The 15,000-nt window shown below is 39.2% G+C and overlaps 2 protein-coding genes across 2 annotated transcripts in view; one reads left to right on the forward strand and one right to left on the reverse strand.

Annotated features, from left to right (window-relative positions):
* Window positions 1-6,294, forward strand: part of LOC136839942 (uncharacterized) — a 24,665-nt gene extending 18,371 nt beyond the window's left edge. The window contains exon 2 of the mRNA XM_067106216.1: window positions 5,643-6,294. Within this exon, the coding sequence (XP_066962317.1) occupies window positions 5,643-6,294 (652 nt within the window). The remainder of the gene's footprint in view (window positions 1-5,642) is intronic.
* LOC136840050 (glutamate-gated chloride channel-like) overlaps window positions 1-15,000 on the reverse strand; it is a 250,279-nt gene that overhangs the window by 128,903 nt on the left and 106,376 nt on the right.

The following is a 15,000-nucleotide window of genomic DNA, read 5'->3' on the forward strand; positions in this document are numbered from 1 at the left end:
AGAGAGAGAGAGAGAGAGAGAGAGAGAGAGAGATGAATTTTACTGTCACTTTTTTTACCACCTACACTTGTAACTGTAATATCCACAATATACTCGTCACTTCTTGATTTCGTCACACTTTTCAGACACGCTTGTTACTACAAAGACTAATATGCAAATGAAGAACCAATTGAAGAAATTCTGACCGAGTTCGTAGGAGGATTCGAACCCGCATCCGGTGTATCAGATCGAGGCCACGTTAACCACCCAGCCAATATGTATTGTGGGTTCGTGTATCATAGTATATTGAGTGTTTATGTATGTATACGTATCAACACCTGGAATACATATACATTAATAAGCAGTCGAACTTTGGAAAGAAATACCCCACCCGACAAGTATGTATTGTCTGTGTGAGTGTATCAGAATATAATGATTGTTTATATATGTATACATATCAGTACTTGGAATACGTATACATTTTTCTTCATTCAATTTTATTCATTTCTAATTATGTATAGTACCTCTTTCAAAGGGAGACAGGGATTTAACGACATACTCCCCTCAGTGGAAGACAAAGATTTAACGAGAGAATCGTCCTCTGAAACAACTAGTCATGAGCCCCTTCCCTCCCGGGACCAAAGCCACATCTATCGTGCATTAGACAATCTCGACAGAGGAAGCAATTGGCTCCACAGAGCCAATTTCGGTCGGCAGATTATGGCCGGGACTGAGGTTTGCTCGACGCCATATTCACTGTCTTGGTTGAAGTACTCTGCACCACTGTCTGTACGGTTTATGCTTTGTTTTTTTTTGTCGTTGTTTTTTTATGGGTGGTATCGTATTTTGTTTGTTTGTCTTTGTTTGTCTTTTGTTTTTTGTGTTATTCTGCTTCTCTCTGTATTGATTTTAATACAGAGCTCTCGATTTTGTGAGAGTTTGCCTCTCAAGTTGATATCCTTTATGGCCTGTTATCCACTAATGTGTTCACCCTGAATAATAATAATAATAATAATAATAATAATAATAATAATAATAATAATAATAATAATAATAATAATATGCCTTTTGAGTCGTTCCAAGGAGTTAGGACGATTGCAGAAATTCGTGAAATTTTGAAAGATGATAATGCATGGGAGGAAGGGGAAAAAATTCTCTTTAAATCTTTTAAGGACGAGAGAGAGAGAGAGAGAGAGAGAGAGAGAGAGAGAGAGAGAGAGAGAGAGAGAGAGCTACACCCATTCTGAGACATTCGCCGACGACTACAAGTCTGGCAGAGTCGTATCCCGTTGGTCCCTGGACGGGACTGAGCGCCTCCGCGTTTCAATTATTTGATTGGCTCACATCCGAAAGCGTCCCCTCATGTCGCATTCATTCTCGTTGAAGACGAACTGTTGCGTTGTCTGCTTCTGCTGAGGGTGAGTCCTTCTGCCTCCTGCCCCTCCCCTTCTTCTTCTTCTTCTTCTTCCCCGCCTTCGTCAGGAGGGTCTTCGTTTATGTATTGAGGTTCGCTGTTGATGGCGTTATTGATTCCTTTGTCAATACTTCCCTGTTCGATACACTTCTTCTCTCTTCTCTCTCTCTCTCTCTCTCTCTCTCTCTCTCTCTCTCTCTCTCTCTTGGAGATGAGGTGTCCAGGGATGCTGGATGAGGTGATGAGGCGTTCGAGATGCGGTTTGGGGGATTATGGCCGCTCAGAGGGCGGAGCCTTTGCTCCGATAACCGCGGGGATTAACGCGCGTAAAAGACCCGCGCTTTTAGATATGAATGGTTAACCGCACATTTGTGTTTAAGACTGTCTTCGTTTAGGCGTATATCCAAGCATAAGCGTCACTTTGCTTATATGAATAAGTCTCTTTGAATTTGAATTGCGTAGGCTTTAAGTAACACTGACGTTTGTAGCGTCTATATTGTGTGAACTTTCTATTATCTTTCGTGTTTGTTTAGAGCTGTTTTTTAACAACAATGTAGAGAAAAAGCGAGTTACGCAAACAGAATGAAAAGGAAAGCCGGCCATTCAAGTGAGAGAGAGAGAGAGAGAGAGAGAGAGAGAGAGAGAGAGAGAGAGAGAGAGAGAGAGAGAGAGAGAGAGAGAGAATACTGGAAACGATTGGCAGCTCCGCCAAAAACTCCTAAAGATCAATAGGGGCCGACGTCGGATGACAAATAGAGGAGAAACAAAAGCCTCCAGTAGATAACTTTGTGTTGATACAAAGAATGAAGATGAAGTTGAATCTCTCGTTCGACTCGGAATACGTAGGGGGGCGGGTAGGTGAGGAGAGGGAGTTCTTGAGAAAAGTGAGGGGGAGGGGTGTGGGAGATGTTACTGAAACTATTTTGAAGCATTTCAGGGGGTTGGTTGAAAGATAAAGTGAGAGAGAGAGGGTCGAGACGACAAGTCCCGATCCCTGGGACGTTACGTGCCCTCTGGGAGCTCAGACATTATTCATATAGGAAGGGTTAGTGGTCAGGGAGGCTGGTTCAGGTCCGGTCAACAGCGAGACTAAATGTGGGGTTAATAAAGTGTACAGTGGGGAAATAAATCCCCATTTACTTATTGGTACATACATCTCAAAATAAATCTCTACAATATTGTATACTATTGCTGTTACACTCAGAAAAAAATATGTAGTGACTCCCAGTAGTTCTAGAAAACTACCGTGTCATTTCTAGTTTCACATAGGGACTGGCTTAAAGGATGTGATTCTGGATAAGAGCTAAACGTGTAACGAGTCGAAGTTAATGAATCACTATGTTTTATAAAGTGGGAATTTTATCTTCATGTGTACTTGGTAACATATAACAAGAAATAAAACAAAGAAAGAATCCTGACGCGAAATGGACTAGAATTTCAGACAGTTTTATAATTGAATTAGCTCAGGTTGTGACACTTTCAATTAATGTTCCATTCGTTGAGTAAACTTTTTTCCATTTTAATTCGACTGTATAATCTTTCAGTGCTTACTTATATCATTCATTGTCACGTACTTTATACATATATATATATATATATATATATATATATATATATATATATATATATATTTATATATATATATATATATATATATATATATATATATATATATATATATATATATATATATATATATATATATATATATATATATATATATATATATATATATATATACTGTATATATAATAATTTTTCCTCTCCATAAAACCAGGTCAATTCCCAGCAATCCCTTTCAATTCAAAAAAAAACAGATAATTAAATAACGGAGGTGTTTTGTCGATGTCAGCCCACCCTTTCAATACCCCCCCCTTTCTCCTACCCCACCCCATCCCATTTATTCCGACTCTCTCTCTCTCTCTCTCTCTCTCTCTCTCTCTCTCTCTCTCTCTCTCTCTCCTGAGACTCCCAAGAGAATACAATCGATTTGGCACCTGTCGAAGAGTAAACAGAATTTGGGTTGACTATTTTCATTTCAGCCTCTTTTTGTTGTGGTTTTCGCTGCTTTTCTCGCTGGCGGTGGTGTGTTTACGTGCGCGTGCGCCTTTTCTTTTCGTGATTACGTCTCCGTTTGATTTTTTTCGTTTATTGTTGTTTCGTTAAATGGGGTTCGTGTTTAACTTTTTGTCAGCGGGAAGGATGTAGTGTTGTCGATGGTCGAACAGTGAATAGAATCTTTTATGACTGAAGAGAATTCTGATCTCCAAATATGTAAGCGAGGATCACATTGTTGCCTGCCCTCCGCTGACGTCTCCCGAATTTCAGTCGCATCGGTTTTATTTTCTATTCCCTCACATTTATTACTTTATCACCATCTCCAGTAATTTGTATCTTTCTGCAGGCTGATTTCCCCTTGGAGCCCTCTCGGGTTTATTGGATGTTGAATGTCCGTAAGGGTTTTCAGAAGGTTTAAAGAAAGAGAGAAAGACAGATGCTGATTCTCACCTGTTTAGACATTAAGTTAGATTTATTGAAAGCGGATAAATTGGCAATGTATAGCCCACTTCTTGTTTACGTTTTTATAGACATTTTCACCTATTTGGTGCTTTGATAGTCAATGCTGTATCGCTTCTGATAAACAGATTTTTACAACTCCACATGTAAACTTTGTAAACAGTTTCGCTAGTCTTTAACATAACCTTTTTTTTAATGGACTTTATATTTGCAGAGGCCCTCGACTGATAACTATACATCTTCTAATACAAGTGATAGTTCCTCTGTCCGGCCAATTATCCACATTTAGCACTTGTATGTATATCTAACACGTATAAATGTATATCTAACATGTAAAATTTGAGGCATTTTCGTTCTTTGAGTTCGTTTTGATTTTTATTCTATTTCAATATATTTTTAAATTTCAGTTATCTATATATAAATTGCCATTTTCCAAAGATGGTAAATTTGCTACGCTGAAAACTCATATTTCAGTAACACTAATGTTCCAAGATCCTAAAGTTTTAGTGAACCATAAATCTTGGGGAACGTCCTACAAATACGCCATCCACGCTGATGTCTCCGGAGTACCAACCAAAACCTTTGTTCGAAAAGAGGCTTTGTTATTCAAACTTCCGAGAAAAATTCGGGACAAATGTATTCAGTGGTAATCAAGTCTGAATGTTGGCAACTTTGCTGAGTCTCGCATTCTACCAGTTTTGTTTGTCTTATTGATAATGCGAAAGAACCATGGGATGCTGGTACGTTTCTCTCTCTCTCTCTCTCTCTCTCTCTCTCTCTCTCTCTCTCTCTCTCTCTCTCTCTCTCTCTCGGGCTAACAAAACCTCGCCTTCTCTCTCTAAGCTTTGTTTACTCAGCAAACACTCTCGTCCGCTTTTGACTCAGGCACTTTTCAATCCTTGGAAACACCACTTGTCTCTTGATCAAGTTTATAAATCTTTCAGTCTCATTTTCAGCCCTCCTCTCTCTCTCTCTCTCTCTCTCTCTCTCTCTCTCTCTCTCTCTCTCTCTCTCTCTCTCTCTCTTCACTTATTGACTAGCGCCATTACTGTCCTTCCTGCTATTTCAGCATACCTATTCAGGCGCCTTCTGCTTCGTGCCTAGCTACGTCCTGTGTTGGCATATTCATCTTTTATTAAACCCTGGGATTTCTTTGTCAGCGTTTTGGCACACGTCCTTCTTCTCTCGCAGTTTCCCTCTTTCTCTTGTTATTCTTTGGTTCGTGTTTCTCTTCTTCTTCTACCACGCTGTTTCTACTCCCACTCGGCACCCATTACCATTTTCCCACTCTGTTTCCACATCCATGTTTCCCACTAGAGATATGCTGTCATTTTACATACGGGTTCCACTCTCAGAGTCTCCTCTCGGTGAACCTATCCACTCTCCCCACTCGGCCTCCACTCCCACTCCCATTGTTCCATTCGGTTCTCATTCCCACTTTTCCCACTCGATTCCACTCCCACTGTTCCCATTCGGTTCTCATTCCCACTTTTCCCACTCGATTTCACTCCCACTTTCCCACTCGGTCACACTCCCACTCCCACTCTCCCCACTCGGTTCTCATTCCTACTTTTCTCACCCGACCCCACTCCCACTTTTCCCACTCGATTCCACCCCCACTTTTCTCACCCGACCCCACTCCAACTTTTCCCACTCGATTCCACTCCACATTTCTCACTCGACCTCACTCCCATTTTTCCCACTCGAATCCACTCCCACTTTTCCCACTCAGTCCCCACTCCCGGTTTTCCCACCCCGTCCCCACTCCCACTCTTCATACCCGGTCCCTACCCCTACTCCCACTTTTCCAACTCCGTCCCCACTCCCACTCTTCATACCCGGTCCCTACCCCAACTCCTACTCTTCCCACTCCGTTTCCACTCTCACTCTTCATACCCGGTCCCTACCCCTACTCCCACTCTTCCCACTCCGTCCCCACTCCCACTCTTCATATCCGGTCCTTACCCCTACTCCCACTCTTCCCACTCCCACACTCCTCATACCCGGTCCCTACTACTACTCCCACTCTTCCCACTCCGTCCCCACTTCCACTCTTCATTTCATACCCGGTCCCTACCCACTCCGTCCCCACTCCCACTCTTCCCACCCTACCCCTCCCCACTCTTCCCACTCCACACTTCATGCCCGGTCCCTACCCTACCTCCCACTCTTCCCACTCCCACACTCCCATACCCGGTCCCTACCACTACTCCCACTCTTCCCACTCCGTCCCCACTCCCACTCCGTCCCCACTCCCACACTCTTCATACCCGGCCCCTACCACTACTCCCACTCTTCCCACTCCGCCCCACTCCCTCTCGGGCGCCCCCACGCTGAAGCAGCAGGAGGCTATTGTCGCCGCTTCCGTCAGCGACGGCAGATGAATAAATAAAGCGAAACGAGGAGGATGAATGACGGAGCGAGCGAAAAAAAGCAGAGGAACATGAAAGAATGGATTTAAATCTTTCTCTCTTTTTTCCCTCTCTTTCTTTTCATTTTTCACTTTTGTTTTGCGTTTGGTTTTTTTTTGTGTTTCACGTTTTTTACTCGAGTCTCTGGCATTGTATTCATTCTTTTGCGTTATGTTATTCAGGGCTGTGGGAATTTTGGTATGGAAATCGGAGGACTTATTCTGTTTACGTTGATCTTAGTTGAAAACTTTATAAATATCTGATGTTTTAAATGAAATAACTAATTTAAATATTGTATTTTGAATATTAAGCTCTTAAGAAATGAAAAGTAGAAAATACAGGAGCTGAAGCTGATCTGGAAGTGTAGAATAAAACCAGTGCCGTAAGGAGGCGGAATTAGGGAAGCTATTACGCGGTGAGTAGGAATGGGGCTTCGAAATAAGAGGCAGAATTGCAAATGAGGCCATTTGGAGAATTGGTAATTGATGCCTACTCTCCAGAATAATTTAACATGGATTGAAATTATAATATTTTCCTGTAGAATGCACAGATCCACTAACAGCAAGTTTGATGAAATCTACAACCCGTCTCTCATTTATAAACAACCCTCTTTTTCACCCCATCTGGGCAACTGCAACCCTTCAACAGACCGGGTCACGTACCTACCATGTCACGCACGTATGACGAAGGAATTTGACCAAAGTCATTTGTCGCTTCTTATGGTATTTACAAAACGGTGCATAACAAAACGACTGTAATTTAGGGCTACCAATACCGACTTGGGACAATCTTTACTTATTATTATGATTTTGAGAAATTACATGGTGTTAGTTTTCCCAATTCCTCCGCCTTCAAATGACGGTGTAATCTAAAATAACAGTTACTTTTGACAGTCCCATTACTCCATGTATCTCCAGTTTTGATTTCAGTCTAAAATCACGGTTACTTCTGACAGTGTTTTTATATCCTAGGTGTCTTTGATTTTGATTTAAGATGTGTTATGATTTGCGTTTAAAAAAAATCTCTCAGGTGAATTATGCTTTATACGTAACAAACGTTGCATGGTTGATTATAAAGCTTGCATTGATACAATGGAATTCTTTTCAATTAATAATAAAAAAGCAGCGTCTCTCTCTCTCTCTCTCTCTCTCTCTCTCTCTCTCTCTCTCTCTCTCTCTCTCTCTCTCTCTCAGAGGGCATACTTCCCCTACGTCAAAATTGCTTATTAATGTGGAAACCCCTTGACTCCCCAACTCAAAGGACAGCATAAAAAATGACGAGTTATTTCTCCCACCACGAAACACAAACAACTAAACGAAAGCACAACATGGCGTGTCACGGGCCGATGTTGCGGGCAAATAACTCCTCGTGTTACAGATTCATACTCTGATGTGTGTCATTTTTAATTGGAAGTTGCACAAGGCACAGTTTTATATATTGACATTCTTCGTTGGCGTTGCCTTGGGACAAACAAATAATTCTGAATAACTTCGTTCTTTCGTTGTTGCCGTTATTTTACATTTGAGGGGAAGTAATTTTACTATTTTGATTGTGAAAAAAAGCGTCATATTAAACAAAAATCGTCGTCAATAAACATATCAGAAAGTCCACATTGCTTCATGCAAACTTTCATTTAATTTGAAATCAATCGACACGCAAAGTTATCCTCCTATTTGTGATGTGAAGTCAAAGCACAGAACGTGTCAGTCAGTCACGCAGCTATGAGAACAGAAAAAGAGAACTTTCCTCTCTCTCTCTCTCTCTCTCTCTCTCTCTCTCTCTCTCTTTGGACTGTGTGTCCTACACACGGTTACGCATACCGGAGACACCAACACTTCCAGCACACCAGCAATTATTTCGACAACCGGTACGAGGTCAGGACACGCACTGGAGTCATAACTATTCGTCTCAGGAGAGAGAGAGAGAGAGAGAGAGAGAGAGAGAGAGAGAGAGAGAGAGAGAGAGAGAGATTCTGCTGCAGTACTCCTACGTATTCTCTCTCTCTCTCTCCTATTTCTCCGGTTCTGTATTTTTCTCTTACTATTTCCTATTTCTTACCTTGTTGTTGTTGTTGTCTCTCTCTCTCTCTCTCTCTCTCTCTCTCTCTCTCTCTCTCTCTCTCTCTCTCTCTCTCCCTTCCTTTCTTTCTTCCTATCAGGTCAAAGCAAAACATTGCGGAGTTCGACTCTGCGCCATTCGTCATGACTAATATTATCAGAGCCTGATTATCAATCTCGCAGACTAACGGTTTTAAAGGTTGCTGTGCCTCCCTCCCCCTCTCCCGCCCCCCTCCCCAGCGATATGTGGGCCGTAAATTACTATGCTTTCGGACCCGCATCCTGGGCAAGAGTCTTTTCGCAAGACCATATTTTATAGAGACTTCGATCTCGCGACTCTGCAAATCTTTTTAAAAACGATCGTATGCGTCGTGGGGACTCTTCTCTCTCTCTCTCTCTCTCTCTCTCTCTCTCTCTCTCTCTCTCTCTCTCTCTCTCTCTCTCTCGTGAATCAGTGCCAAAGTGCGTTCTTTTGCAATTCTCGAATTCATGGAACATGAAACTGCAAATTCATGAAAATCATTAAAGTTTCGTTTTGAAGTTCAGGATCAAACGTACTGAAGGACGAAGAGTCACAATATTATTATTATTATTATTATTATTATTATTATTATTATTATTATTATTATTAGTAGTAGTAGTAGTAGTAGTAGTAGTAGTAAGATTTCAATAACAGAAATAAGAGATCGCTTGCGTGACCCAGATATCCCAAAACGCGTGGGTCCAACGTCCGGACAAATCATGGCTAAATTTGGAGTCGGACTGGCAATCTGAACCATCAATATCGGGAACAAATATTTCGCGTTGTTTTTGGAGAGGCGTCATCCCACGTGGAAGCTTAATTGTTTGCCGGGGGATAATGATCCGTAGAGCGATTTGGAATAGAGACCACGTAGATAGTGCGTAGTTGACCCTCGTATTTGCGTTATCTTGGCGAGGTAATTAATGCATGTGGGAGCGTAAGCACGTTTTGACATTAGCCGTTGGTAATTTGGTGATGTTTATGTCAGATTATATGTTAATCAGTAGTTTTTTTTCTGGGTCAGATATTCCAATATGTTTGATTGTAGGCTGCATTTTTTTATTGTTTAATCAGCTCTTTTTTTCTCTAGGTCAAGTATTTCAATATGTTTGATTATTGGCTGCATTTTTTATTATTTTAGATTGCTTGACAAAGCGCTTTTGCAAGAATGACAGTTTATTAATCATTAAATGTTTGGCGCTATTTATATAATTTATTATACAATGCATGTGCAAGAATGATCTGATAACGTGTTTAATGCCTTATTGATTCACCATTGGAAAGGACTACTTTATTTACATAAAGTGACAACGTGATCGATGTGTAGAACTGAGTCCGTGTTTATTTCTTCATAATATTAGAAAGTCAGTCTGACACATAAATTTTTAATGACAAAGTTCAGATTAACCTTGCCTTATTCCAGCATGGGTCCTCCCCCATGGTGGATGATAGCCCTGGTGTGGACCCCTATTAATTCTGACTGCACTGATTTGCATAACACGCGGATGAAAAAAAATCTGCTCTAGCAGTTTCAGATGCTTTTATTTTCACTGCTCGAAGATTTTATTCCAACTAAGAAAAGTTAAATATGGAAGAAAGAAAGAGAGAAAGACTGTAAGAGTCAGGAAATTCAGAAAACGAAGAGAGTTACTGACGTCATTCTATATTAAAAATAGATCACTGTTTACAATTATAGTTACTCTTGAGTTCATTGTAGTATAGATTAGAACTCCTGTTTGATTAAGCTTATTCTGAACCAGTTTGTTAATATCTTACATGTAAATTATTAAGGTGCCTGAAAATTACTTTTTACCTATTTATTATTATTATTATTATTATTATTATTATTATTATTATTATTATTATTATTATTATTATTATTATTATTATTATTTATCTGTTTAGCCGTGGAACGGAATAAAAAATCTTACATTTTATAGGGCTGCCTTGCTTGGTCCTAAATTTTATAGGGCTGCACATTATTATTATTATAAATTCAAATTTACCTATTATTATTATTATTATTATTATTATTATTATTATTATTATTATTATTATTATTATTATTATTGGATTGCAAAATGACCCTTCTTGGGTAATGTATTATATATTTTAAATAACAATAAAGAATTCTTTAGCTTCTAAGGCCTCTTGCTACATTGAAAGCTAACGAAATATGTATTGTTAAATTAATAGATTTTACTTCAAAAAACTTCATAATGTATTTCATTATTATTATTATTATTATTATTATTATTATTATTATTATTATTATTATTATTATTATTATTATTATTATTATTCAAGAGTCAAAATTCTTAACTCGGACAAGGCTGATCTTGCCAAAACCTAAACTACACATTATGACAATCCAGGTCAACATAAGCAAGTAATACATACTAGCACCCCCACCCCCAAATCCCCCCGTTTCTCACGAAATGCTTTAGCGAAGGCAGTTTCTGCCTTCACAATCTGTGATGTACAATCCAACGTCTGCTCTCTCCTCTCTCTCTCTCTCTCTCTCTCTCTCTCTCTCTCTCTCTCTCTCTCTCTCTCTCTCTCTGTCCGTGATATACGTTTCGTGATGTGTTATCGGTCGTAGAGTGCCTCTGAGCACCCCATACCCCCCACCCCCATAGTGGATCCCCCAATCTACTAATCCTCCCCCACTAGATACATCCACTGATCCATCCCAACAGCCAGGCTCTCCTCCCCATCCCCTCCCTACCCCTCCTCCAGCCAGGCAGTCTCCCCCCCTCCCCTGCCTCCATCACCCACTCTCGCAGGCTTAAAGTTGATAACAAATGGTTCTCCTCTTCAGCGCCGGAGCGAGAATGGATTGTCACGATACATTATATTTTTAGGTGCTCGTTGTTGTTCTCCTCCTCCTCCTCCCTCTGCCCCCTGCTACGAGCCCCCGGGGGATTTTTACGAGCGGGAAGGTGGCTAATGGCATCGAGAATGATTGTTGTGTGATGTTGTGTATTTCAAATTTTAATTGTCCGTGTGTATTGATAATTGTCCGTGTGCGTGGGAGTTGTTTTTGTATTGCTAATTATCCGTGTTTGATTTTATCAATAGTATTAATGCTGTTATGAGTGTATTTCAGATTTTTTGTTTAGTATTACTTCTATCTTAAATTCATTTTGTTTATTCACTTTTTACTGATAATATGAGTATAATTACTTCTGTCTTAAGTGCATTTTCATTTTTTAGTTTTCTGTAAATGAAAACTATTGTGCCGGCTTTGTCTGTCCGTCCGCACTTTTTCTGTCCGCTCTCAGATCTTAAAAACTACTGAGGCTAGAGGGCTGCAAGCTGGTATGTTGATCATTTAACCCTCCAATCATCAAACGTACCAAATTGCATCCCTCAAGACTCAGTAGTTTTTATTTTATATAAGGTTAAATTTAGCCATAAGCGTGCGTCTGGCAACGCTATAGAACAGGCCACCACCGAGAGATAGATCTGTTTTCGGTGGCCTTGATTATACGATGCACAGAAAACTCGATTGCGCGGAAGTTTCTTAGGCGCATTTTTTAGTAGTTTTATTCATTTTTACTGATAAAATCCGTAGTATTACTGCTATTTTAAACGTATTTTAGCTTTTTTTATCAGTTTTACTGATAATAGTACCTGATTCAACTTCTCTGACACTTCATCCACAAAAGCTTCAGAATCACTGCTCCTAATTCCCTCAAAATCTCTCCCATTTGACTACTAAGTCCGCACCGCTACTATTTGCTTTTGCTATTGCAGCTACTGCCGCTCCTGCAGTAGAAGCTACTGCCACTACTGCCTACTACTAATCACCTTTTCCTGCGCCTAACGATGCAGAGAAGGGGATTAACCTCCTTCATCATCATCACCATCACCCCCTTTCCACGAGGTTCCCTTTGCCTGTCTTCCCTTTCTGTCATTTTCTCTCTTTCGCCTTTCTGCTCTCCGTCCTGATTCTGTCATTCGTCCAATCTCCCTCCGTCTCTACCCCCTCGGCCTTCACAGTCGTCCTCATCCGCTGCAAATGGAGTTGTGTTCATTACCTCCTCCTCCTCCTCCTCCTCCTCCTCCTCCTCCTCCTCCAGCGAAGTTGGGAAGAAGAAGAAGAAGAAAGAAGAAGAAGGAGAAGACGACAAGACGTTTTGGCTCTTGCCTGTCTGTCTGTCTGTCTGTCTGTTTGTGTGTTCGTATGTTTTCGTCCTTTGCTGTCTGTCAATTTTCCCGTACGTTTCCGTCCTTTATTGTCTGTCTTTCTGTATGCATGTTTCCATTTTCGTTCTTTATTATCAGTCTTTGTCTGTATGTTTTGATCCTTTACTGCTTGTCTGTCTGTATGTTTTCATTCTTTACTGTCTGTGTCTGTGTATATAATATGTATATATATATATATATATTATATATATATATATATATATATATATATATATATATATATATATATATATATATATATAGAGAGAGAGAGAGAGAGAGAGAGAGAGAGAGAGAGAGAGAGAGAGAGAGAGAGAGAGAGAGAGAGAGAGACGGACAGGCAGACAGTAAATATATATATACATATACGTATATATGTATATATATATGAGTGTATATGTATGTACACATACATGAACATACAGGTATCCTGCGCTACAGTGTCCTCGCTTAATTAATCGAGGATCATGAATTCCACTAAATAAAAAAATCATATATATATACAGCCCCTCAAGGCAATGTATCATATGAGCCGTGTGGGCTCCAGCCCGCTAAGTATAAGACAGACACATTAATAAAATAGAAAATAACAGCGCGTATGCATTCCGGCGTCTGATTTATTACGCTCCAGGAGCATAATGCAATATAATACTCCGAGATAATGATAGATTGCCAGCAAAATGACATTTTCTGCTGCCTCTAATTCTGTTTTGATAAACTGGACCACACTCTTGTCACACGAATCATTTTTTCTTTTTTTTTTTTGTTTCTTTGATTTTGCTGCTTTCAGTTTGTACAGTAGTGTGCTGACTTTGTATGTAGTACGTGTTTCATCTCTCTCTCTCTCTCTCTCTCTCTCTCTCTCTCTCTCTCTCTCTCTCTCTCTCTCTTTCCTTTTTTTTTACTTATTCTTTACTTCATAAATTAAGAAGTTTTTAATTTTTTATTTTGCATCGGAAAATTAATTAAAATCCTTCTCTCTCTCTCTCTCTCTCTCTCTCTCTCTCTCTCTCTCTCTCTCTCTCTCTCTCTCTCTCTCTCTCTCTCTCTCTCTCTCGTATTTCAAGATATCAGAGCATCTTCGTTTTATTGTTCATTGTCTGTCCGTCAGTCCATTCATTTATCCACACCAATCAATTCCCCCCACCCTCTCTCTCTCTCTCTCTCTCTCTCTCTCTCTCTCTCTCTCTCTCTCTCTCTCTCTCTCTCTCTCTCTCAACAGAACGCTAATATCTCTCCAGTTCCAATTAGTACCAATTAGTTTGTCCTAAGGGGACCCTAATACAGAGGCTGGAAGTTCCGGGAGTTTTTTCTGCCTCAGAGATAATATGTTATTCAAGGCGATTCATTAGACCATAATTTCATCTTTCCAGTTTGTTATCTTAATGATATCCTGTAGTTGGGGGATTTTGTAATTGATATCCTTTAGGATCTTATATATGAAATAGGTTCACGGAGAGAAATCGTATTCTAAACTTTTCTAAAGGGGATATGTTTTCGAGATTAATCCAAAGTCCAATTATAAATAATTATATATTATTGAAGAATATCATTATAAATATGTTTTATATATAACATAGGATTACTGAGAGAAATACAAATCCTGATGGGACCTAGAGGAGGATTAGTGAGAGAGATAAAAATCCTGATGGGACCTATAAGGGGTTGAAAATGTTTTTGAAATTAATCCAAAAAAGCAACAATTTATTAATGAAGAATTTAATGTTGAATAAAATTTTCTGAATTGGCTGATAGGAATCTGGATTAATATACTTTTAAGTCCTTATATAAAAAATGGGACAACGGGAAAAATACAAATTCTGGCGAGAACATCATCAGGTTGAAAATGTTTTCGACATCGAACAGAATCGTACAGCAATTGATGAAGAATTTGACTGTGAAAAAAAAAATTTCAGAATGAACTGATATGAAATTAAATTGATATCCTTTATTACTTTATATGAAATCTGATCACGGAGAAAAAGACAAATTCTGAAGGGAACTATTTGAGACTGAAAATATTTTTGAAATTATTAATTCAATAATTTTTTAATGAAGAATATGATTATTTAAAATAAATTTTTTTGAGAATGGAATGATTTACTTCAAAATCTAATAGTAATGTATAAAGAACATGATTAATAAAAATGTTAGAATGCATTGATTTAACTTAGAATAAAGAATAATTCATGGGGAACATAATTATGAAAAATAACATTTATAGAATAGACCGATTTAGCCAGATATCATACAGTAATTCATGGAGAACAGAACTGTGAAAAAATTCCGAAGGTATGATAATCCAAAACTGAACAGCAATGAGAAATATGAACTATGAATATGAATTATAAAAAAAAAAAAACTTTTCCGGAATCAATCGACAGAAGACTGAATTCACTTCCGCTGTAC

This window comes from Macrobrachium rosenbergii, chromosome 7 (genome assembly GCF_040412425.1).
Source record: "Macrobrachium rosenbergii isolate ZJJX-2024 chromosome 7, ASM4041242v1, whole genome shotgun sequence".
Lineage (NCBI taxonomy): Eukaryota > Metazoa > Arthropoda > Malacostraca > Decapoda > Palaemonidae > Macrobrachium > Macrobrachium rosenbergii.